General features: G+C 40.2%; 1 protein-coding gene across 3 annotated transcripts; it reads right to left on the bottom strand.

Annotated features, from left to right (window-relative positions):
* Positions 1–1,677: 1,677 nt before the first annotated feature.
* Positions 1,678–26,399, bottom strand: tsc22d3 (TSC22 domain family, member 3). Of its 3 annotated transcripts, none has more exons than XM_027017004.3 (3): positions 25,663–26,376; positions 3,386–3,437; positions 1,678–3,088 (listed from the first exon to the last, which is right to left on the bottom strand). In XM_027017004.3, the coding sequence occupies exons 1-3, from the start codon at positions 25,980–25,982 to the stop codon at positions 2,846–2,848; spliced, it is 615 nt and encodes a 204-aa protein (XP_026872805.2). In that variant the 5' UTR covers positions 25,983–26,376; the 3' UTR covers positions 1,678–2,845. The 3 variants fall into 3 exon arrangements, with proteins under 3 accessions (XP_026872805.2, XP_026872812.2, XP_081554919.1); XM_027017011.3 differs by lacking the exon at positions 25,663–26,376 and adding an exon at positions 3,835–4,220; XM_081698793.1 differs by lacking the exons at positions 1,678–3,088; positions 3,386–3,437 and adding an exon at positions 11,264–14,365 and having other exon boundaries at positions 25,663–26,399.
* Positions 26,400–26,737: the final 338 nt, after the last annotated feature.

Below are 26,737 nucleotides of genomic sequence, written 5' to 3'. Positions count from 1 at the left end.
TTGCATTTCATGTTGCCACAACAGGATGCACCTGGAAGCAGGAGAGAGTCTGTTTATACCAAGCATGAAAGATCTAAGTAAGAACATATCATATAACACCCATGATTTTCCACAGTGCTTTAGAGGAGGGTTTTGGAGTTATATCAGACATGTGTTGCAGAGGGGCATTGCACAAACAATCTTTTGTGAGGCTATATTTATTCAAAGGGGTAAACATGCACTATGGGTATTTAAAAGACCGAATGAAATGTAAGTATGTACTTGCATGCAAACCTGACTGAATTTCAACCTGACCACAAGGCTGCTCTTAACTAGATGTTGGGGAGTTACCTAACAGCATGGCTCTAACACCTGTTTTTGTTTGTTTGTTTGGTTGTTTTTCATTTCTGGTTGAACTGCAGATCCAAGCTTGCAAACCATCATCCACTCCAGTCAGAATATGCATTCCAATCAAACTAATTTCCTTTCTTCTAAATTTAGAAATGGTGGGGACATGCCTATCATGTGAATTACACCTGTGCCTGGACCTAGTGTTCAAGAACATCATATTGAGGTTTGAGCTAAAAGGCCACCAAGACCGTTTTATGTTGATGTTCTTTAAATGTTCTATAATGCTGAGCAGTTTTATAACACTTTTATATTTGTCACCAATCCATAGAAAGAAGTAAATAGAGTTCATTGTACATGGACACAGAGTGAACATTTGGGTCCTGAAGCTGACAGAGGACACTTCCTTTAAAGCTGGTGTGACGTTAGTGTGAAATTTGACCCAGTGGGCATTCCACAATAGATAGTTGAACTTCATAACCTTTGCAGAATAATCTATTTGCATGCGGAACCTTGCAAGGAGATCTGTACTTACACAGATACCTGCCACTAGGGAACCCTAGCCAGGTCCAGTTTCATACTGGAGTATAATCTACTCTGCCTTGAACAGCTCACACATAGACTCACATCAGGGCAGGCCTTAAAGCCTTCTGGGTTACTGCATTGGAGTAGTAGCTTTTACAACATATAGATGTACTTGTGTCAACCTAAAGCCACACTACTAGGCCCACACATGACTAGAACATTTAGCTGAACATATATAAAGCCCACAGAAGTGGGACATTTCAAGGTAGCATGCATAAGGCCCTCAATATTACCTCAAGAGCAGGTAGTTAAACCCCTAATATTTACTTGAACCCCTTTGTGTAATAATAGTGTACAAAGAACACAGGAAAGCCCATTAACCAAATATAATAAGGTAATAATATACACAACCATATCCCAACTATAATAAGTATAACTATTTGAGAGGGTCACTGTTTCCAGTGTAAGCAGATCATTTGAACAGACATATTCCATGAAACTGTGTGATCATGAGTGTCATGGTGCCTGTTCTAGATCTGTTTCTAAGATTTCCTAGAATCTGGTGGAGGGTTGTACAACTGGAATGTGGGAGATTGAGAAATTGTTATGAAATATAGCTTTAATTTTTTTTATTTCTAATGAAAACTCAAAAGATTCCCTAATGTCTTACAAGTTAATATCAAATTCACATTTCATAAATGCAAACTCATAGATGCTTTAGGTTAGTTATGATGGTAGCCTAAGCTAGCCATAATATATTAAATGCAGTAAATGTTCTGCATTTCAGAATGCAAAACCAAAAGGCAAATGGAATGGAAGCAATGATAATTTTGTGTAAACATAAGGTTTATTGCAGTGTGCATTTTGTATCCTTACATCACTGAAAAACTCCGCTCTATGGACACAGTGAAGCAACAATACCTCAGATTTGAAAAGTCTGCTGACAGCAGAAAGGGACACCTCAGCCCTGTGTAGTAACATGTGGTACTAGCTGACATGTGAGTATGAGGCAAGTCTTTGGTAGTTAAAGAGCACTACGTTAATTCAGGAGCATGGGATGCTCCTCAACATGCACTCACACAAGTCCTGCCAACAGGCAGGCTAGCATGTGAGATCACCAGAGGTGTGTCAAGAGTGCAAATGCAGCAAGAGAGTAGAAGCTCCTCCTCTCCATCATTCCAAAGCACTTTATATCAGGTGCTAGTTTACAGAACTAAGCAAATGTCTGCATACGTCTATCCCCACAATAATCATCAGTTTATACACAAAGAATATAAACAAGTTGATTTTATGCAGTTTCAAAAAAACAGCAATTCCCCTCTAAGCAGCAAGCCCCATCTGCAGAGATTAAAAGCAAGACATATGAATCGTATGGTAATAAATTACCAATGTGACAGAGAGGACCAGTACTCTGCACAAGTCCAGCTCAACAGTTTTCAACTACATGAGCCCTTGTGGTCTTGTATACGAGAGACCACTAACATGAGACCATATGTATGTGGTACAGTCAGCCAAGGCCAGAGACACCAGACGGATTGTAGCAGTAAAAGCTCCACATGAGGCTCTTGTGAGACTGGAGTTTTTTAAAGGGAATGTGTCCTTGGCTCCACACGGACAGGTCAAGGACATGCGACCACAACATTTCACAGCTTGGGCCAGCGGGCCAGCCCCGTCAGACGAGCCCCTCTCTTCCCGTGACAAGTGAGCAAGAGAAAGACCAGGCCAGGCCCCATGGCGCACAGCTGCCGGTCCTGTTGTACAGTAACCTCGGACATCTACAGCGCTCTCTCTTTGCCGCATCAGTCCGAAGAGATTGTCGGATATTACACAACAGTCGAAGGCCTCCGGAGCGTCGGATGCAGTCGCTTGGTCAGGTTTTTGTGTCTGTACAGCCAGCTTCACTCAGAAGCCATGCAACAACAACAATGGCGGCGACTCAGGAGGTCCATTTCAGGTGAGGGCTGTGGCTCTGCCCGCCCCTTGGCAGAGCCACTTACACGGCCGATCCAGAGCCTCGCTGCTCGGATGTGCCCAGGTCCGGATGCTCCAGCGAGAGCACGGCCTCTGAGGGAAGGCGCGACTGGAACTTCTCCAGCTGTTCGGGGCTGGCCAGGTTCTTCAGCAGGCTGTTCTCACGTTCCAGCTGGTTGTTCTTCTCCGCCAGTTCCTTGATCTGCTCCTTCAGGATTTCCACTTCCTCCCTGACTGCATACATAAGGTGGTTCTTTACAAGATCCTGGAATGAGAAGAAAGGGAGAGGGGTTTATTTTACAGTCTTTCACTTTAAAACTCTCTTCAGTCTAGCTATGAAATAATTATAAATAACCAAAGTTTCAATTGCTTTCAATAGACAGCCATAAGTGGTTCTAGCATGCAGAGGAACAATAAACATGCACCACTGGAGTATGAGAAGACATCACAGTGGTAGTCTTGTATGTCATAACAGGGATATTATGAAAAAATAATTAGAAAACTGTGAAAGGAACAAAAAGTATATTTAGCATTCAGGGTCTTCTAAAAAATATATTTTTACCATTGCTTGTTCGATCTTGTTGTCAATTGCCACAACGCTTGCACCAGAGGCACTGCAAATGAAAGAAAAATAAATATTACTTAGAAGCAAATCACTACACAAGTGTAAAAAGTATATGGGGCAATGGAAAGCTCACATGAAAAATCCGAAAAAGAGAGCAGTCCGTTCTGAGGTGTTGGATTAAAATGACAGCGTGGCTATAAAAAGCCCGCAAAGCAATACCTATTTCCAAGCTAATATAGGCTAGTCTTTAGCGTGGGCAAAGCTTATGCAGTCGTCGCCACTAGATAATTATCACATTACATACACCAAAACAATACTTTCCCCATTGGCAAACGAGTTAGTCTGATAGCCGGAGTTAAATCCGCTAGTCCAAGACATCGCCCAAGTTGTAGTACTCGACTTCTAATATACATCTAATAAATAAAAAAAAGATATCTAATATTTACCTGTTGTCAAGTTTAACAGATACAACATCCCCTCCCAAGAACGAAGAAAAGAAGGAGATTGAGAAGTTGTGCAGTTGATAGACGGCCAGCTCCATTGGAGTTTTGAACATTTCCGTACTCATGTTCAGGATTAAACTCGTTTGTATAATGTTTCTCGCCACGTTTGCGTCTTGTTAGTATACTAGGTTAGGTTCCTGGTGTTTTCACGTTGCTCTATTGCAATGTGTCCGAAAGACCGGGTTCTAGGAGTCTACTGTGGTTTCAAAGAAACACTGTCGGCAAGTGATACTATTTCTGATGCAGTGCCGTATTTATATGTACTGTAAAGTGACGTGGTGTGAGGCAAGCATAAATTATTCAAATAAATCTGTTGTCATAGATTTTCAAATTGACCCCTCCCTGAACTCGTTCAAAGAACAGTAATACACAAGTCAAAAACAAGATCAAAACAAAAACAATAAAATATGCTTTACAACTGGAAAGTGCAAAGATATCTAAATGTTTGCATGCAGCCTAGTTTAGCTTTTCAATAAACGAAGCTAATGCATGTAAAAGTTCCAGAGTATAAGTTATAGTTAAGTTATATTTATAACACCAATCTGCTGCAGAACTGAAAGAAAGAAAGAAAGAAAGAAAGAAAGAAAGAAAGAAAGAAAGAAAGAAAGAAAGAAAGAAAGAAAGAGACTACAATATTTAAGAATTTTCCTGCAAAGGTATTTTCCAAGCCTTATAGTGTTCTTTGCAGCACCTTTGTCGGATCATCTGGGACCTCTAGTGGTTACACAGTATATTACAGATGCATTGCCTCACGTGTCCAGCATGTTCAGGCAAACAATGCTACGAGAGTATTATGCTGCATATGATGTCTAAGGCTTTGTATCTATGACTGAAATATTGATACATTAATGATAATATTCATAAAGCAAAATGGTAACCTAACATATCTCACAAATTGACTGTATTTAAGGAAGAAAAATTATCTCAGAGACATCATACTGTAAACTTTGTGAAGGTATTTTTTGTGAGTAGCCCTTGGTTTAAATTTCAATAATTGTGTAAATCATGTTATACATTTACAGGAATGATGTCAATAAACTGTACTTTGTAGTAAGTAACCAGGACATATTCAGACATAAGACAGTATGCTGAGAAAGAAATTCACATAAACTGTCAATCCAGACCCATGCTCTTCATGTAACTATTCAGCAGAAAGCTATAAGAGCAGGGTTTTGTTTTTCCTAACAGATATCCTGCATTGAGAGTGGCATTATCACATAAAGAAAATCAATGAAATAGAAAGCTGAGCAGGTCTAGAGTGGTTATTCATTACACATCTTGTTGCAAAAGTATCTGGTTTAAGGGAGAAGGAAACTCCAGGTAAAATGTTTCAAACGTTATAAACCAGAAATAGCTCAATTTATGGGAAACTGTACAGTAATATTTGTAATTTATAGTTAATGTTATTCTGTAATGGTAAGATAAGATAATAGTTTATTGATTCCCTCAGGAAAATGTAACTTGTTACAGAAGCTGTTGTTATTAAAAAAAATAAATTATATATATATATATATATATATATATATATATATATATATATATATATATATATATATATATATATATATATCTGTAGCTGTAAGCCTAAATAGGCCTTCACTTATTAAAGCACAGCAATGTCCTGCACATTTAGACAATGACTCAACAGAGATAACTGGGAGTGGCTTATTGATTTGAGTGATCAGTGCATTTTCTGCCTCTATTAGGTAAACAGAGTTTCATGAGATACCAGAAAACTTTATTTCAAGATCAAGATATTTTACTGGCCAGAAATGACTGGTCCATTTTGTGTTGATGATTCTCAGTACAAGGTGAGAGCATTTCCCTGGGAATTGCATGAGATTAATGATTGATACATGGCATAAGTGGTAGGGAATAGCTAAAACCCACTGACAGCAATATTGTTTTATTAGTGGGATGTTTCATACGAATGGAGTGCTTTTTAGTTAGGATTTGGAATGGCTTTAGTATTTGTGGGAGGTGAATTTGGGCAGTGAATCATCTGCTTAGGTTAACAGATGTTTTAAGAAAATATGCAGAAACAGAGAAAATTCCCTTTGACTTCGGAGGGTTAAAAATAGAATTGTTGCAGTGGCTGCAAAAGGTTTTTTTTTTTTGGAATTGATATCTCAATAATGCCTTAAAAATTATGTAATGTTTACCACATTGAACTAAATTAAAGGCATAACTTCTTATAGTTTCATTCCAGAGGTTTAATATGTATTCTGAGGGGATGAAGAATTAATTATCCCAATCCACATGGAACAGTAAGAATGGTACTCTCCACTGATTCTATTTAAAGAGACTGAATATGGGAGAAGTGAACTCACATTAGTATCAGCAGTGCCTGTCACATTTAGTTTCATGCAGAGTTTGTGATGCTGCCAAGATGGATTTCATAGCAGTGGTGCTGAGGCAGGTGAACCCTTACTTCTTATCTCCCAGGCTACAGACTCCCACTGTTCTACAGTCAGGCTAATTGGTGGATGCTGATTATTTTGAACCATATGAAACAATGACAATAGTATGGAGGTTATAGAGAGCCGACAAAGAGCCCTTTCATAGTCAGAAGGGTTTTGTATCATGATGAAAGCCCTGCAGGTGGTGAGGTACAGATCATCTCAGTTAGTGGCAAGCTCCCCATTATGTAATCGTCATTAAGGGAGCTGTTTTCTTTTTGAGAGCCCATTGTGAATGTGACAAATGAGAGCACACATGCACCAGTGTAACATAGTTCCATAATTACTGAGCTCCTTCTGCTCTGCACATGATGGACCAGGATCCTGACAGCCCCTGATTAGGCATCTAATGACAACAGGCGTCCTGTGTGTGCCACAATATAAAATGTCTTCCACTCTCAATTATGTCAGCAGTCTCAAAGCCATGACTGACACTGAGGGAACATGGCTACGAGGATGAACAAAAGCTCTGGGCATCACACAGAGTGAATGGAGCTGGGACGTGGTGCGGTGTGCCTGCCAGCACTGTCGCCATGCAAGGGTGGAGATGTCTCCAGCTCCCTCCAATGAACAAGCAATCCCCAAGCTGCTAGGGCCCACTCTTAATCAATATGCTTTTAAAGACTGATATGAAATGCTGATACAGTGCTGAATACAAAGAGTGCAGTAGTTAAAGTCAGTAGTAAGTTACACTGCAATCCTTTATGTTACAAGGGCACTTCTGTTTCCTAGAAACAATGTGGGAGCCCCCTTCTCAGTATTGATAATGATGTTACAGCATATGTATTGTTCCATGAACATTTTTGATAGCACTTTACTGAAGGGCACTGTTTAGAAGGCTACATGGCATCTATATACATATATATCTATATCTATCTATCTATCTGTCTATCTATCTATCTATCTATCTATCTATCTATATATATATATATATATATATATATATATATATATATATATATATATATATATATATATATATATACACACACCCCTATCATTTCAAATATACATAATATACAAACTGACAAACATACATAACATTTTATAAATGCCTAGTGAAACAAGTGTCAGCTGTCATAAGACCTTATTTTGTCAATTTTGATGTAAAGTTGATATAGCTATGTAAATTTATATCGATTTGTGGTGGCATTAAGATGTGTCATGACACTTTGGGGTGAAATGACACTGCATGTTATGACAACAGCACAGCGTTTTTTGCAAGAATGTTGTGTTATTTATTACCTTTACAATTATTAAATTTGGCTAATTGTTAAAACAATATGTAATATTAATGTGAGTATACTGTACTTTTTTATGTCTTTACTGAAAAGTTTAACTTGATTTTAACTATACAGCTCCGAATAACATTATACAATCTGAACAGTCCCTCTGTGAGTGATTACAGTAATGAGGTTAGGCAAGTAATGAGCCTGTTCAGTGACAGAAGAACTTTTTTCACATCTTGTAGAACAAGCCCTACAACACTAACCTGGCACTGTCACAGCAGTTAGACAAGCACTCATTTTTGCACACCTACGCAACCCCACACAACCAATCAATCAGCTGTCAATGTGAATGATAACCATTCAGCTGAGCCATGTTGGCACTTACCGCCTGTCTCTCCTCTTCAGTAGACTAGGTGAGTAGGGAGGCTGGTAGCTCATGGCTCCCGTTATATGAGAACTGCAGGCTGCAGGAGGTAGGCTTGGCCCTGGACAGTAGATGAGTGTTGTGCAAGCTCTTTGGTGTAGTAGGGTCGTGGATGAAAGTGTCCCATTCTCCCAGCTGAATGGGAGGAGAGTGTACAGACAGGGCTGCTTCCTCTGCTCAGTACTTTTTTTTCTGTACCCAGATACAAATACCTAAAATACCACTGGAGATGAGTCCTTGGCAAATAGTGACTTACATGTGGCAGGGCATCAAGCTAATACTAAAAATGTGAACAGAAATAGTAGTATATGTGAATGGCATGATGATAGGGTCATAAAGGGTCACAAAGTACAGGTATATGTGTGTGTGTGCAGCATATGTGTCTTCTGTTCTGTCTTGTAGCCCATTAAAATAATGATGTCCTCTCACGAAATGTTTTTGTTTTTTGTTCAAAAGATTCAGACAACATGTTTCATCTGTCAGACACCATTGTTATAAGTGAATGTTAAGAAACCAGTAAAGGTGAACTATTACAAAGTGCAACAAAGTTCCAAAGGTGAACTATTACAAAGTGCAACATACTTTTATTTTGAGGAATTACTCATGTGTTTGTACAAAACGCATTGAGGCAGGAGCTACTCAAGTTACAAGGTTGTGTTCACATTTTTAAAAACAATTAATGGTTTGATTAAAGGCTGAGAGAACTGGGCTTTGTCTGAATAAGCTTTAACTCCTATTCAGTCCAGAATCAATTTATACAATTGATTTAGTTGTTCCTTTTCTTTGCCAAAGAATGTGAGCACATCACATTGAATAACAAAATCCAAACTGAGCTTGTGTACCCTACAGGCCCAATATTCCAATATATGTTTGTGTTGTAATATAAATGGTATTCTATGCTACAAAGAGACTCATCATCCTCACAGTGGTAGCATGATAAAAATGACCTCCCACCATGCAACAAGACACATTTATGTCAAGGTTTAAAGTTTTAAAAACTGTTTATGCTGGGCAACCACCTGCTTGAAAACTATTTGCCTCAGCAAAACCTGGAATTTGTGTGCCAGGTACAGGCTCACCTGTAATGGTTTGCATTGAAACTTGTGACAAAATTAAGTAAAATATAAGATAAACAGAAGTGTTTCTTTACTACTCTTTACTAGTTTCTTTACTAGGATTTGTGCTAAGTAGTATGTTATGTGTGCATTATAAAAAAAAAAAGGCTTTGAATTGTTTGGAGAATTACTTATGTCCTTGAGCTGAGATGTGTGCTTGCACACAAAGCTTATGAATATATTTTTCTATCAACATGCACAAATGAGGTGCTACTTAAGCTGTTATCACCTCTATAACCACAAATGCATTCTGTGTGTTGATCATGTGACATACTAGGGTGCAGTTACCTAATGATACAGGGTCACTTATGTAAGCCTTTGTTTGAATACTTACTGAACAGCCAGTCTCCATGTGTATAAGAAGGTTTATATGGATTTATGAGCCAGGTGAGAGCCTGACCCTGATCCTTTTGCTCTGACATCTGTCTTATCAGCACCCAGCTGTAGCAGAGTAAACAAGAGGCTGCAGACCAGCCTGTGGGTTATTCAATGATCTTCATGAATGTCCAGTCATTATTGTACAGTAGCTGTCAAAGGATATTCCACACAGCCAATGAAGATTACATGGGATTGAGATAGGCGGTGAATGCCCGCATTCATACTGACAGTCACCGAGGGGTGCTTACTGTAGGCACTTAAGGCTATTGGAAGGCTTTTGGCCAATCCAAGCCCATCCAGCACTAGATTTTTACAAGTGGAGCAAGGGCAGCCATCTGTGTGTCGCCTCAAGCAAGACTCCTGGTCTGGCTGTTCATGGAGTTTACTACAGAGGCTTGAAGTTTAAATGGTGGGAAACTGGGTGCCCAGTCACGGCTCTGCCTTGATTTATTGAAGATCGGAATAACACTACCTAAACCTTCAGAGTTAACCAACTGAGAAATTCCATTTACACTTGATGTTTGATCTCCACAAAGCTCCATGCTCAGCTCAGTTAAGTGTGCCGAATGTGGTCCCAATGATCCATGCATGCTAGGTTTATTGTAGCAGTTTGCTAGGTGTGAATGTATCCATTATTGTGTCACCACTGACATGCAGCGAAGTACAGCAGAAGTCTCTCTGCGCATGAACTTGCCTATAGTGGGTAGGCCTCATGTGCTGGCATGCAATAAGCATGAGCCATGACAGGCTCTCCCAAAAGGAGGCACCTTTGTGTATCTTATAAAGAGTGCCTATGGAGCAAGAAAATGTTGCTTTTTACATCAGAAAAAAAGGTCACATTTTGTACGTTCAGCTGTGCTCAGCTCCCTTCTACAGACAAATGTATTTCAGAGCACAAATGTACACCTCTTTCAAAACATGTAATGTATATTTTTTACTCCAGGTCACCTTCAGTGTATGTCCTGCCTTCCACACCTGTCTTTGCAATACCAAGTGCTAAAAGCTTTTATAGATTTATTTCATTGTCATAGATGTCATGTGATTTTCCCCAAGAATGAAGGCCGTAAGCAACAGCATACCAAGAAACTCTTACTAGAGCCCAACCACAAATTACTGCATTATCTTTGAATAACTGATTTAGCATCTTTCTGGCCTACCATAATCTCACCAGTGTCCCAGAATGAGTTATGCTTTCACAATCCCAAGGGACTTTGTTCTGATAAATGCAGAATCTCTCTCTAGAAAGACCCCTTTCATCAGGTCACCCTATGATGTGATTAAAAAAGAACTGACTTCTTAAATTGACATGATTGAGAACAGGGAGCCCAAAGCCAGCTATAATATTGTGCTTTATTTTTGACTGCTACTTTAACTGAATTTAATGTTTTTTGCCTGGAAGAGGAGAACATTTGTCAGAGGGACTTGGTGCAGCATGTCTCTGAGGAAACTACTGCTCACCCAGGCTCATGGGCTGCATGCAGACTAGCCTCTGGTCAGGCATGAACATGGACCACTCCAAATGTGATGGCAGCCATGCAGCAGAATCCAAGCTCCTACAAATGGGCCCAATTACTAATGCATCGTTATCCACAATGGCCCAGAAATGTCCAAGCAGGTTAGTCGCAAGTGACCGCTCCCAGGGCTACTGAACTCCTGCTCATATATATATATATATATATATATATATATATATATATATATATATATATATATATATATATATATATATATATATATATATATATATTCAGCTGCTTCTGAAGAAAGTGGCTCCTGTTCTCAGTGCTGCCTTGTAGCTCTGGCTGCTGCGCCGCATGCAGAACCCAAAGGCCCAGGTGCTGCCAATGCAGCACGTTTCTCCACAGTAATAAAACATTCATGCATGGAGGGCCCAAGAAAGCATATTTGCCAGTGTCTGGATCAGCGTCTCATTGGAGGAAACTGAGAGTGAGTGGCTCCCAGATTTGGTGAAACCATAAAAGTTTGGGTGGTCATAGAGTCCCTGCATTCAAAGGTCTGCCAAGCACTCTGGGTGTCGAGCAGAGCATATAAGCTCACCAGGAGGGAGGCAGGGTGGCACTGTTTTGATGTCAGAGCTCTCGATGAAGGACTGTCCGCATGCGAATCAGCTGGCATGTGCACAAAAGGCAGAGAGGGACCTTATGGGGTGCAGAGTGCAGCAGAACCTCTACCCAAATGCATTCATCCCAGAGCAGTACCCAGTTTGCGCACACGTCATGTCTAATTAATTTTCAAAGACACAGTTCAGTCTCTCAGGGAGAGTGGAGAGTTTATTTGTCTGTTGTAGGCAGTTTGGCTTGAAAATGAATGCAAATATATTGCTATTCAATAGTTCATACTGTGGTGTCTCACAATGAGGCAATGAATTCATTACCTCATGTCCTCAAGCTCATCAAGTCTAATTAACTGGAGAGCAGAAGGTGAAAAAAAAGAAAAGGCTGATAAAGAGAAGGATGATATCTGGAGTATCACTGAATACAGCTGGTGTTGATAGATTGCTCTGTGGGCAAAATTGTGTTTCATTCATTGAAACCTTTATGATCAGTCAAATTGCTAAATGGTTACCACAAAGCTTTCATTACTCCTATGTATACAGTGAATCATCATAAAGGGGTTTAAGTTAGCAAATTATTTGGTGTTCTGTGAGAATGACATTTGTATCAGTCACCTAATAAACCACAAGCTAAATAGTAATCTTTCACTCAGTCTTTATCACACAAAAGGTCAAAAGAGTGTGAAAAATTGTAATAATGTGCATACACACATTGCACCACACACTCACAGACCTGCAGGCAGACATACATACTAAAGGACACAAACCTGTAATCTGTCCATACTAGTCTAGCTTCAAGTTTCAATGGGAATGGTGAGGGAGAATGTTGGTGCGTTTCAGCTCAGGGTGCGGCTGGCAGACTCAGACAGGGCAGATTTACAGCAACTGGCCCATACTACCTACCCTTACCTCTCTCTCCCTTTCCACCCCACTGCCCCACAGACATATTCCCATCCCCACTCGCAGCCCTGAATGGTTCACTGCTTGAGAAATATTCCAGAGAAAGTAGTCCGCTCCCTGCAGCTCAGAGACCTATTAAAACTCAAACATGTCTCCCAGTGTGTGTGCTTGCTTTTGTAAGAATCACGCATAAGCATGTTAGAAAGCAAGTGCATGCATGTGTGCATGTTTCTTTGCATGTGTTTGCATGTACGTAAATGGGCATGTCCTTTATGTATATATGTATTGTATCAAACTACATACCGTTAAAGGTAGTTTAAGGCTTTAAAAGCATGAACAAAAAAATAATACCAGTACAGGTAGAAAAGTCAGTGACGTAAAATCTCTCGGAGTTAACCGGGCAGAGAGATGTTTGCAGCCACAAAAGAACAGAACAGAGATGGAGGTAGATAATGTAGAGGACTGACTCATGTAGCTGGAGTTCAGAGCCAACTAGCTGTCATATTATCTCCAGTACAATCTGGAAGCACTGACATACTGGAGGTGGTTCACACAAAGATGGCAAGATGCTGGCATGCCGCCAGAGCATTAGGTGCACACTACAAGCAGCAGGTCAAAAGTCCTACAGCACTCTGAAATGGAATTTATGATTTTCCCCTGAAATGCTGCCAATCCATTGACCTCTGATACACCCCAGGCAAATGTTTATTAATATATGTAAATGTTGCTATGTTTGTAACAGAGCAAATCATGTAGAATTTTTGATTTGCAAATTCCAAGCTATTGATGGCACTTCTTTCTAACTCTGAGACTAGCAAATCCCATGTCAAATGCTAACACAGACATCGTCTGAGACATGCTCTTATGGTGTGTTTACACACAGTGGATTTCTTCGCCCACACTCACGCTTTGCCCGCAGCTGTTATATAATGAGCTCTGACTCATTTGAAACTTTTTTCAGCCCATATGAAAAGCCTGCTCCCAGTCCAAACAGGATAGAAGCCATCAACTCCATTATATGGTAAATGGAAAAAAATATGGCACAGTATGTCCTCTAACCTCAAGGTGAAAAATAGACCTTTATATGGATAGCACTTACACTTTGCCCCAGTTTTTTAATTTGTCATCTGGCCACTCGTAAGAGCAAGCTTTTACAGAACTGAAAGCAAAGTTAAAAGGCAAGCTGCCACACCCCTGCAAAGGGTGTGACAAGTTTTCCAAAAGCAGCTCAAGCAAAAACAAATGACAACCTATGGCCTATTCTAAAGCAGTACAATGCAGAACAATTTTCCGTCATTACACAAATTACCAAAATACCTGACATAGATTTTTTTGTTTGTTTGTTTTGGGGGGTTTTTGTTAGGAGCATACAATCAATTCCACCACAATGTGCAAACCCAACTAGCACAGCTGACTGGTGGGACTGCAATGTTACTGTGTTGAGACCACACTGTCGAGTAGCAAACACACTCCGACATCTCCAAGACCTCTCTTTAAGCTGCCCTTTTGCTAGAGTTCTGAAACCAGCAGGGGTTCAGTGATTCCTCCACACTTACAGCTTGCCGTGATCTTTGTACTGTGTCAACAAACTCAGCTTCGCCCTACTGAAACGTGCAAGTGTGCCAGCAGCCAGCCCCCCCAACCCCCAGCCTCCAATAATTAGTGTGTGTTTGACACGTCTGCGACTGCTCGCCTGTTGTCTGGCTCAGAGCAAAGGCGTTGTTGTACAGAATGCCTGCAAGCTTGCTGAGAGGTAAGGCAATCCTGTGAACCTGCCCTGATCCACATGTTTTCTCGATGTTAAGCCTTGTTTGCACTGTCTGCAGGCCCCTTCCATGCTCTTTGTGTTCCTACATGCTCTGCTGATAAAGGGTGTAGACTGTCTTCCAATCAACCTGTTGGAGTACATCAGTCAGGCTTCTGTATAAAATCTGTGTGCTCAAAACAGCAATCCACCATTGAATCAAAATGAACATGAAACATATTAGTACATATTTATTTAATGTGACTTTCGTGTAGACTTTTTTTTTCATGGCAGAATTTATTTCTTCTAGAATCTTATATATTTTACAAGATTATATAATAACAATATAATAATTTTAATTGTATTTATTTATTTAATAAATGAATAAATAAATAAATAAATAAATAGGTGTGCTGTATACTTTATACTGCATTGTAATATATTGCTCTGTACAGCAACCATGATTGCATTCTGTATCATCAAAACATCGATCAAAACACAGCCCTAGGTCTGGGGCGATAACTTTACATTGTACTGCATATGAACTTGATCACCAAGAGTTTCCTAGCAGCATGGTAAATAAATAGAGGCCATGTTGAGCCTTTGCATGACCCTCACATGAGGATGGAGAGGAAAGCGACAATAGAAAGGCTCTATTATTATACAGCGCCCCATGGAAGTGGGGTTTATAGCTCTGGGCTTTCAGGACAGAGAATTCGACAGAGGCGCTTCCTGAGGAAGCGCTAGCTACATGAGTGAACAACATCCAAAGCATACAGTATAGAGCATGTGGACATTTTGTGGACATTTTTTGATACTTATAATAATTTTGTTTAGAAAATGTTTTCCTACGCCTTTCAACATGTAGGGTGTAGTTTTGCTTATGCTTGTTTTTTTCTTTAAAAGAATCAAAATGGTAAAAGTTTGGGTTTAATGACTTTTGTTGGGGTTGTATGCAGAAATACCACAGACAATTTTTTTATAGTTTTATCCAAACCAGCACCAGACACTTGCGTGATATGAGCCTGTCTAATGTTTGTGTGAAGGGTGTCCTGTTACTGTCTGTACTGTCTGGCACAGATGACAAGTTTGTGGGAGTGGTTGTGTACATGCTTGTATGTGTGCGCTGTGAGTGAGAGAACACTGAAACAGGGAAATAAAAAAAATGAGGAAGAGAAAGAGGCGGGGAGCAAGGGCTCACACAGCTGTTGTTCTGCTGAGCTTCCTCTGATAGTGAGCTTGGCTGTACTCCCAGTTCTTTAGGTAAATTGTAGAAACACAAACATCTTGGAAGTATTTTAGATTAAAAAAAGGTGCCAGTGTGCAAGACAAGGTAGACACTAACAGAGCCTTGGGTGGCACATAGGATGCTTCTAGATTTTTCTATGGCCATTTTAACAGTGACACAATTCAATCTCCTTAACTGAAACATTTTCCCTGGTTTTCAGTGGTAGACTCCCATTAACAAAGAAGGCCTAATTTTAACACATTAAATCAGTGCAGATCTTCTATTAACTTTGTTGCAGTTAGGCCCTTCCAGCTTCCATGTTCAATGGTTTTCCTGTCTCGTGTGTTTTGGTTCCATTCCGTAGTTTGATTTTCCACACCTGTTCCTCATTTCTAGTCTTGTTAAGTTCATGTATTTAAACCCTGTCTTGTTACCTGTGTCTTGGCTGTTCATTGGATGAATGTTTGGATGTATGGCTGAAAGTTTTTGAAAGCCCATCTGTGTTTTGAAACCTTTGTTTGTTAGCCTGTTTTGTGATCCTAGCCATTTGTTTTTCCTTACCTAAGTGTGTGTTTTTTTTCCCTAGCTTCTTTATTATAGCCTGCTTCCCTTGTTTGCCTTAATGTGTTTTTCTGTTTATCATGTATCCCTGTACTCTACATATTGCCTCAATGACCCCGGACTGCTCTGATGACTCTGAATCTGGATTTGCCCCAAATAAATTTCGTTCTTCTCCACACGTGTTCACCTCCTTACCACTCACCGTTACACTTTATCACTCATCACATGTATGAATATGCTGACATATGGAAAATTGTTAGCTTCTTACCACTTGATTGGCTTATGGACCACACTTTAAACCTTTAATCTGTTTTGTGTGTTACCCTTTGCAAGGCACATTCTTGAGTAAGACATGGAATGGAGAAACTTGTTCTGGCCCATGACAGCCATCACCCATTGTTCTTTTTGTAGCCATGGCAACAGATGTAAATGGTAAAAATATTGCCTTCTTGAATTTCAATTCACTATCAATGATACCTCAAAAGAAATTTGCACAGATTTATAAAGAGTTAAACATGTTTGTTCTCTGATGGCCTAAACATAAAATTCATTGCCAGACTCTGATTAATGTCTGTATACAAAACACTTAAGACAAGCACTGTCCTGAAACAAATACTCCACTTCAGGGCTTGATTAAGATGAATACTGGGGATTGGAGGAGATCAATAATTGAGCTAGTAAACACAAGCTTGAAGCTCTTTAACAAAGCAACACAATGCATGTTAAGCATTACTATTAAGCCAAGCTTTAAAAGTACAAACTGCGAAATCGATTTTCTCATCAACCATGTGCTATCTAAGTGAATGACATGGTTACAGCTGTGCCCTTAACATACTATATCTCTTCTTAACATTTAACATACAATATCTCTTATCACTATTAGCTGCTTGCTGTGTAATTTGAACCCATATTCCTTAGTCCACAATAGGTGGCAATACAAAAAAACAGCAACCACCTTTGGATTATGTTACAATTATTTACAAACTCAGGCATTTCTCCAAAATGTGCCCTTTGGTCAGTTTCAGATATGATTTTTAAGGTTGTATGAGTACACTACAGCTAAGGAAGGTGAAGCAAACACAACTCCAATCTTTCATTTTAACTAAACTGCAATCAATTCTTTTGCAACAAAGCTAGAGTGCATTGTGTAAATCTGCATAATGGTGAGTTGGCTCACTGTTTTGTGTAAAGTAAATGTTAGTTCTGATTAAATATTCTCAGTGGACAAACATTCCACTAATCTAAACATGATTATAAACTAGGAACAGATGCCACTATGTTCACCTCATGCTCAGAATTTTTTATACAGTGTTTCTTTACATGCCATTATGGGAGCATACAGTACATTTAAAATATCAGAATGTATTTCTGGTCTGGCATACATGTGTTTAAAGGTAATTCTGGTTAACGTTGGATAACAAAGATCATTGTTTTCTTAAGGAGTGTTAAAGCAGGAACTCCCCAAGCATTATGGACAACAGCAATAATTTTTTTCAGGAACAAATACTTCCTCAGTTAGAATTTCCATGAACTTACTAACTCCCAAACCCAGTATTCACCCTGTGTCAAAGAGCAGGCAATGTCTGTCTCAGGTTCCTGGCTACAAACTCATATGAACATTCACTGCACCCTACCAGGACTAAAACATCATAACTGTGCACTTATATTGCTCATTTTTCTGAATAATAAAATGTTATGTGTAGTGGGTCCTGAGAGAGCCCTGAACAGAATAGAAATTTGCTCTGGCAAAAAGCCTGACAGAGAGGTGTTTGGTCATTCAGCTGAGGCAGGGAGCACTTTTCACATTCCAGTTCCCATTCTCTTGGGTTTCTTTGGTGAAATTTTGGCTGTAGCCTCAAGCAGTATTCTCTCCTCTGCATTTAGCCATTACTTCTCTGTTAATTCATTTGGCTATTAGTCTTTGCTGTTGGCCATGCACTCTCTTACTTATAATTCTTTATGGTGTCTCACTGGTAATAATGCTGTCATGAACTATGGAATCACCACTTATTTCATATATATGATAGAAGACCTAGTGTTAGCTTTAATGGTGCCATACACATCTGGGCATCCAGGTAAAGAATGAGCAGATGTGACTCAGAGACAAGAGACTCAGACAAAATACATCTTGCTTGTAATTTTGGCTTATTCAGCCCACATTGTACCAGGGCCAAGAAAAAAAACAATGACAGCATCACAGAACATGGCAGAGAGTGTTTCTGTGCAAGAAAAGATCCCAAATAAAAGATCCTGAAGGTGCACATAAATCCATTCACTTACTGGACAAATAACCCCATACAGTATTTTTAAGAGAGAGATTCAAGGCTGAACATCTAGCAATTGTCACGGTACAGCCCCTCCCCCGAACGTCTCCTCGTGTGTGTGTGTGTGTGTGTGTGTGTGTGTGTGTGTGTGTGTGTGTGTGTGTGTGTGTGTGTGTGTGTGTGCGCACGCCCGCGCGTATGTGTGTGTTCATCACATATATATACACATCATAAACATAAACAGGGTGTTTCCCAGAAAGGCTGATAGTTTCCTCTAAAGGCTTAGGTTGCATAAGGAACCTAGGAAAGGTTGCCTAACTGCTAAACTCAGTTTCTCACCATCATCAGATTCAGTTTCCCACAGCTGTGCTAAATATCGGGGTGGTGAAGCATGTATTATTAAAAAGGGCAAAATCAGCCAATTCCTCATCAGTACAAATCACTAGAAGTTTAGTTGTGTCCTGTTTTTACTCTTCAATTACACCCTCACCCTCTGAAAATTTCTGTTTCAATCAACAGCCTTGCACATTATGTGATGAGCTTTTTGTATCCGTTTCACCAACAAGACTCAATAGGTAAATGAGTCGACTTCCATTTTGTTGTTCCTCTGACTTTGATGTGCTTTCTTGTATCCAGCAAGAACTTACATAAGAAAGGTCTGTCTCACAGCAGTGCTATATAACAGTTACTCAACATAAACTGTCTTCCGAGCTAAGCTAAAGACCTAGTACTTCTTTCTCCATCTCCGCATGTGACCCCTTGGGAAACATTTCTCCTCTGCCATTCTTTTCTCATGTTAAAGGTGATTAGCTGCCACACAGTCCATTTCTGCATGATATCAGCATCTTGTGCAAGATAAGGTGGGTGCTGCCTATGCAGTTTCTCAACTCTGTGTGTGATTAAAATCAAAACATAAAGTTTAAGACTATGTTCAAACATTGCTCCATATACTGTTTGTACATATAAATAAGTTTGTTCCCTCTGACCTTGGTGTTTTAAACAAACTACATTATTATACAAGCTTAAATGAACTCAGTGTGCTACACTGAGAGTGGGTCTGGACTAACCTATGAACCAGAGGAAAATCTGTTTTGTTTGTTTGCAGGTTGTCATGTGGTTGCCTGACCTATTGTGTGAGAGTGGCATTTTTTAGAAACAGAGCTCCTATAATTAACTATCCAAGTCCAAGAAACCAAAACAGTTTAGAATTGTTTACCACTGAAAGGCTGTTTTGGAAGAAAGGCTCCATTACACAATTGCATACCATGCTCATTCTAAAAGGACCAGTGAATGCGCAATAACCCATACATGATGTAAAGGTAAACCCAGTAAGAGCCTACTGTCTTACTGGCATGCAGCAGGAATACTTAGTGCATGTGTAGGGCCACGAGCTCCCGCCTACTAAAGGAGAAGGCTGTGGAAAAGCATTATTTGTAGCTCTCTAGTGGAACAAAGGATGAGCTGTGGTGGCTGGGTGATTCATTTTTCCCATGGGATAACCAGGCAGAACTCAGCATTCTGGATTGATTGGACCAAGCCCAAGAACAGCCAGGGCTTGTCAGGGTTAATCTCAATGCCCTGTGAACATGGCACCAACAAGACAACTAGGCTTCCCCAGGCATGGTCTGAAGGTACCTCTGGCACATTAAAAGGATGGGGATTTCAATTAATTTACTTCTGATTGTGAAATTTGTTATGTGTATTGTGCATTAGCCGTGTTTATAATGGCAGTAAGTGCCCAGGTCTTGGTACACAGACTGAATGAGTCAGCCGATTCTTGCAGACAGCACAACTCTGATATGGCACTGTTGGGGAATGGCTGTTACTGACAGGACCTCTCCTTATCTTAACAGATGCCATTGCCTGAGTGGGAGCAGATAAGGCTAATATGGGCCAGCACCTCTCCACAGTCCAGCACTCTGCTCTCAGCCCAGCTCATTGCCTCTTACATAACCCATGCAGTTGCCAGCCACTCCAAATTGCGTGATGTGTTGGTTATGTGCACAATGTTCAGCAAACAATACACTGAGTGTGAATAGGTTGAACGCATTTTTAAGCACACAGAGGGGTGTGAATCATTACTTAGAAACATGGGCATAGATCATTAAAATTGATGTTAAACACATAATGTCTGTCTAATTGATGTGACTTTGTCAGAGGTCTGATTCACCATAGTGACTCAAATTAGAAGTGACAGTGGAAACTCTGGATGCTGAATAATTTTTTTGTTGTTGCTGTTAAGTTTAGGCTGGAATATTTTGGCTTTTTTAGGACACTGTTCCAGGTCTGAAAGCATAGATGACTGATTTCCATCAATGGCTACTCCTGCCAGGATACTCTGAGGTTATGAAACAGAATGTCCTTAGTAAGGCTCATCTCCCTGTAACCTTGCTGTCTGTCTTACCGTAACTTCACAACTTGCACAAATGCTGAAGCTGGAACACCAGAGTTACAGGCAAACATCAAAATTGGGCCACACAGCTTCTCCTCTCTCAGCCCTTTGTCTTTCATTCCTAATTCCTTGTTATGGAATGATCTTCAGGAGGCAGATTCCAGTGTGTCTTGGATCAAATGCCACTGTGTCTTCCTTGGCTGTCACATGAGCACAGTTAGGCTTCCATTGTCCCTGTGATAAACATCACTGAAGCCATCTGTTTCATGCACAACCCCAGTGCACTAAACACTGCCCTGCATGGTTCTGCTGCCACACCAATTATTCATATTTGGACAATCTTTATGGGCTCATTCCTAAAGCAACATTTTTCTCAGATGACATTTTATCCTGTGAAAAATCTTTTTCTGCTCCTGTAATTACTCTGTAATGTTTGCCCATGCAAGCCCATAAGCAACATGTTTTAGAGCGCTGACAATGTATGATTCACATGTTATCAATGTGGCTCCATCAGTGTAGCTTCACTTAATCTTCATTTATTCCTCAGATATTTGGGGTGTTTCTCTGAATACCAGTACTGGGTGTGTCCTGTAGACAGTGGCTTTAGTGCCCAGTCCTGCCTCTGTGAATGGAATACCTTATACCAGGCAACAAAGCCACGGCTGGCCCTCTGCCCCGGCACCGTCTCCGTCCTCCACTGACCTAGTCATGACAATGCTGCTATTCATCTACTCATTTAAGAAGACATCACACACCTCTGTCTGTGACTGTTTAATTTATGACAGGGAAACTTTTTTTTTTTTACATCTAAACACTTTAACCTCGTTATTTGATAATAAAGGTTTTGCCAATAGAGTCACATTATAGACACTATTATAATATTATGACTAAGATATTAACAGTTGAGTATATCAGTGTATGGCCCAAGACAATCGTCAGCAAGGGTTTTGCATCATTAATTGCTGTGTTAATATTATAAGCCTTGGATAGAGAATGTTATCTATATATTAGAATTTAAAGTGAAATTCAGACTTTTTTATTGATAATACATTTATAAAGATCCTTTATGAAGAACTCAAAAACTGGGATGTTATGAGTTCCATTAGGATGATTGCTAAGCTACTTCATAGAATTTGGATAATTTTAAAGTTGCTTACTAATGTTAGTAGTAGGGCCAGGTTTAATAGTCATAGTTATTTCTCCTTTTTTTCTTCTTAAAAAGGAACTGGCTTTCCCTTTATCAAATTCTTACAAATAAAAATTGAATGTCTTCAAGTGAAGAACAAAAGAAGCTTGTCTCAGGCCATTACATTTCCACAGCGAGACCTCCCTAAGTCAGTATATCTGTTTGCAGTGAGACTCAGACCTGTTTTTCTTTTATCAATCTTACCCAGACCTCCTTTCCACTCACACAGCTGAGAGAAATGGGTGTGAAACGCCTTCATCTGATCTTCTTCCATGTCAAACCAATAGGCCACAGAATACATAAAGGGTCTGGTGTAGGAGGAAGTTCATTCTCAAGGGATCCAGATCTGGCACCCTCAAAGGCCTGTATCCTGCCCCCTATCTTGTAGGATCAGGCTTGCTTTCTCAAAACAATGTTCAAAGAGAAGCTCCTCAGCCAATGCTCAACAGCCTTATATGACCCCAGAAGCATTTATGTAAATGTCTGGCCCTTTTATGGAAATGCATTTCATTCTTCCATAATTTCTATCTTTCAGATGAGATATGGTTGCTCAGGTACAGGCAGTGTACTTATTTTAAATAAAAACTGATTTGGGCTGAATAGAATCAACAGCAAAACAACACTGGCTGAACTGGCTTACACAGTGCAGTGCTCCAGCCCCTGGTTCTGGAAGTCCTGAGAAGAAAACATTCAGCACTCACATGTTGTAGATGTTAGTTTATCACACCCTTATCCACGCTGTTCCCTCCCATGGGATGTCTAGACTGTCTGTCATTACACTCTCTCCCTCACACTCAAGAGTTTATGTCCCCGACCGGGCCACTGTGTCATCATTGTTAGTGCTTCTCGCAGGCTATAGACACAACTGTGCATGTCTTGTTTTTGTTAGGTTTATGTTGCAGGCAGGACCCTGCCAAAGTGATTTATGTTTGCATGCGAGTTGGCAGCATGTTCCTTCTGTTGCTGCCGCTGTGTGAGGCTGGATGCTCACTGCGCCCTTAACTACTGTAACAGATTCCCTCAACCAAGAGTGCTGCTGTGAAAATAACACCCAAGAAATCCACACTTGAGATGGACGGCTGTGAACAAAGTGTTCTGCCCAGATATGGGTGTTGTGCTTTGTCAGGCAAACAGTAGAGTGAGTGTTGGATTTAGTGCTACCCTGCACCAACCAAGGCAAACGTGAACTAACAGTATGCATGTATTTCTCATTCGGATGACTTTACATATATATGCACATTTTTCCTTTTTTCCTCAAAGAATTTCATAAAACATGAAGGCAATTGAAAGACTATGTTTTTGCATGGTGTTTCATTGCACACTGCTGAACATTCAAAGTAAATCTTCTCAATCTCTGCTTGGCTAAGATCTTTTGAGCACATTTTAACAAACTGAATCAACTCATCAGTGTTTTGTTTTGTTTTTTAGCACGAGGTCAGTGAGTTCATTCTGTGTAGTCCTTGCAGAAGAGAATTCCTACTTTCAAAATCCCTCCCTGTCCTAAGCCTTATTAAACAGACACACATCTTTTTATCTCCAACATATCAATAAGACTATGCTCCATTAACAGACTATCAGGGGCTTCTGTTCTGTGAAAAATATGGGCTCGGGACTATTAGAAAGAGTTATTTCAGCTATTCTCTGAGCTGCACAGAAATATGAAACTGTATGTAAGGAATGTGGAGTGGAAAAAACAAACTCATCATAAAGAAGAGAACCTGCATGTTGTAGTTGTAGCTGTAGAAAGCAGAGTACACACAGCATGGCTGCCTTTACGTTTACCGACTGACCAAAAGGGCTGTGACTATTATTACCTGTGACTGTTGGGAACTAAGGAAAGGCTGTTGAAGCAGACTAATGTCTGCAAATTGAAAGAGTGGAAATGGTACACAATGTTGGGAACCACTATTGTGCACTGTCCTACCAACCAATATCAATAAGTGACCTTGACGGGGACCTTTCAGGACCAAATGGAGGGACCTCATGATAAAGTAGGTTAAATATTAGCTAGACCTGGCAGAAAGGGTCTTAGATTAGTTTTGAAGGAAAGAGGTATTTTAATGCCATAGATCTATGAGAGCCGCTGAGATGAGCAACAAATTTCACTAATGAAAGTAAGATAGCTGTGCCATCATTTTATTACCACAGTACTTCCAACTATAAAAATACCCATCTTTTAGTAAATGACGTAGGTCAGGGTACTAATGATGTGTAGATAACATTGCTTATACATGTTGTGGTATAGTTTGTTAGATAGAGCTAGTTTATATTACTGTCATTGTGCATTTACACCACAGGTGCAAGCAAAATTAGTGGAATAACTCACTGTTATTGTTATCAGGAGATTTATTTTTGTTTTTTCTGTCAGCTATATTCCTTGGTGTACTATTTCTCTCCATGTGTTCAGAATTATTGGCACAATTTGGCATCAGCCAATTTTTCAGTACTTCACTATAATTTAGTAATTTAGCCTCCATAAAATTCTTCAATTAAATTCAATTAAAATTATTGACTTTGACGTTTCAATGCTTATATCTAGTTATCAGGTCACTGATTTGCCTGCAGCTCAGAGCTCAAAGAAACTCAGTGGGGAAAAAGATGCACAGCAATGTCAACTCACAGTCAGTGGGGAAAATAATCTACTTTTTTTATTATTACCAACCTGTCATGTCAATGTCAATCTGTTAGCGAAGTGTGTTCTAAAGACTGCACCTATGCATTTACCAGGCAGAAATATAAAGACAGTTTTCCAGATATTTCTAGATTTTAAAAAGATACATTACGCCTCCTCACCTGATTACATCTAACTACCTTTTCCCACAAGCCACTGCATCTTAATTCAGAAGCAGACTAAACATTTCAGTCAACTGTGTCAACCTGGGTGGTTCCATGGAAAAACACATGCCTTATACTTAATTGTCAAATCATCGAATATGTTTACATGCAATCTGTTGACCATTTTATCTGTTGCAGTGTTTCAGTGTACCCGTCAGCCTTATGTAGACCCTGTGCTATCTGTCAGTTTCATTTCAGTCAAGCATTGCAGGATTATGGGATTCTTAATGAACCCCATGAGGTCTTAAAAACATACAAAAGTCAGGTACTGGAATTTGTTTTCTACTTTGTGCAGGAGCAGCGGATGTCAGTATGGCATTTAATCAGCTCATGGTTTACAATTTGGCACATTTGGTTACTTCTCTCCACCCAAATTACATAGAAAAGTATGTAAGCATACCATTGTAGTGCAACCTTGCTTTCTGAGCATTAATACTTTCACTATTAATAATGGAGTATAACACACTTCATGTCAGTAAATGAGAAGTAATTAAACTCCCTTAGGATTCTGCTCCATGGATTGAGTAACATACCTCATACTGAGACTCTGGAATAATCCAGATTGGTTAGTTTTACCATTATAATTATTAAATGTTTGATTATTAGGTGATGGTGAAATGCATACTACATTTCAGTATCAGAATTAACACCTCTGTCAGCATGAATTATCTGCAAAGACACACTGTTTCTCATTATTTTGTTATTTCACTTTGCTACTACCTGTATTGTTGCACACATCAAAAAAAAACTTTCTTTGAGTTCCTATGAATTATTGAAAAATTTTAGCTATTATGATAAAATGTCATTACATGAGTGTCATTACACTTTTTATAAAGAGTATAATGCTTTTATTATATATAATGCCTTAAGTCAGTTATAGATTTTAAAAAACTTTTAAAAAGAGAGTAAAATAGAGTACATGTAAATGGCTTTCTGTCCTGAACCATTATCTGTGTTTAGCTGTGTGTGTGTGTGTGTGTACCTGTGGAAAAAGAGGAGGATGGACAGCATGGTCTGGTCAATGTTGCTGTTGCAGATGCCCTCGTTGAGCAGGTAGCAGGGGTCCCGCACTACCAACTCCAGGGAATCCTGCCTCATGATATTGTTCAGCTTGTCTGTGTTGAGGTTCTGGTAGAGCAGCTGATCCCGAAGCTGCCTGAAGTTGTTGAGAGAAGTGGGGCTGCCCAGGCTGGCGTGATGCGCTCGGCCTGGCCCCGGATCCGGCTCGCAGCCGTTGGCCAGATCCAGGCAGCAGTTACAACAGTCCAGACCGATGGGGGAGCGGCACCCCTCGTCCGACATCGAGACACCTCAAGCACGTGCACCAGGATGACAGAGACGCTACCACTGAGAGCTACCCTCTGTCCCACACTCGTGTGCCACTCTCCACCAAAGTGTGTGTCTATGTGTGTGGTTCAGGCGCGCGAGCTTGTGTGTGGAGTTCCTTCCTTTGTCACCTCCTCAGCTGGCTGCCCTGCAGGTGCTCCTGTCTTGGAGTTTCTAGTGCACCAGGTACTGAGGCTGTGCGTGTGTGCATGTGCAATCGCTCTGCGAATGTGACGGGTGTGTGCAAGTGAGAGTGTTCGAGTTCGTGAGTGCCACACCAGTTCTGTGTGCGGAGGGGAGACGACGCGATTCAGCAGGAATGCATTTAAAAGCAAAACCAGAAGCTGCTTAGCTTTTCTTTCCCAAGCCCTCCCCCCCCCCCCCCCAACCAAGCCCTTCACTTTTCCCTGCCCCTGTGCGTGAATACAGGAAGAGACGAGACAGAGGGAGAGAGAGAGAGAGAGAGAGAGAGAGAGAGAGAGAGAGAGAGAGAGAGGGCGAGGCAGAGGGAGAAGGAAGGAAGGGAAACCCTTGTGATTGGTAAGAGACTGCTTGGTGCACAGACAGGGCCCTCCCCTCTCATACTCTAACTTCTGAGCTCCATACCTCAGTTCAACAAGAAACTCAGAAAAATATTAAGGCTGAAGCATGCTCAAATACATGTGCTGTTTTGACTGGAGAGGAACAGTGAGAGAACAAACCCACCCACACATTCTTACACGTGCACATAT

This window comes from Electrophorus electricus, chromosome 16 (genome assembly GCF_041902795.1).
Source record: "Electrophorus electricus isolate QZ-2024a chromosome 16, ASM4190279v1, whole genome shotgun sequence".
NCBI classification, from domain to species: domain Eukaryota; kingdom Metazoa; phylum Chordata; class Actinopteri; order Gymnotiformes; family Gymnotidae; genus Electrophorus; species Electrophorus electricus.
Note: the sequence above shows the minus strand (reverse complement) of the source record. Positions and strands in the feature narration are given on the sequence as shown.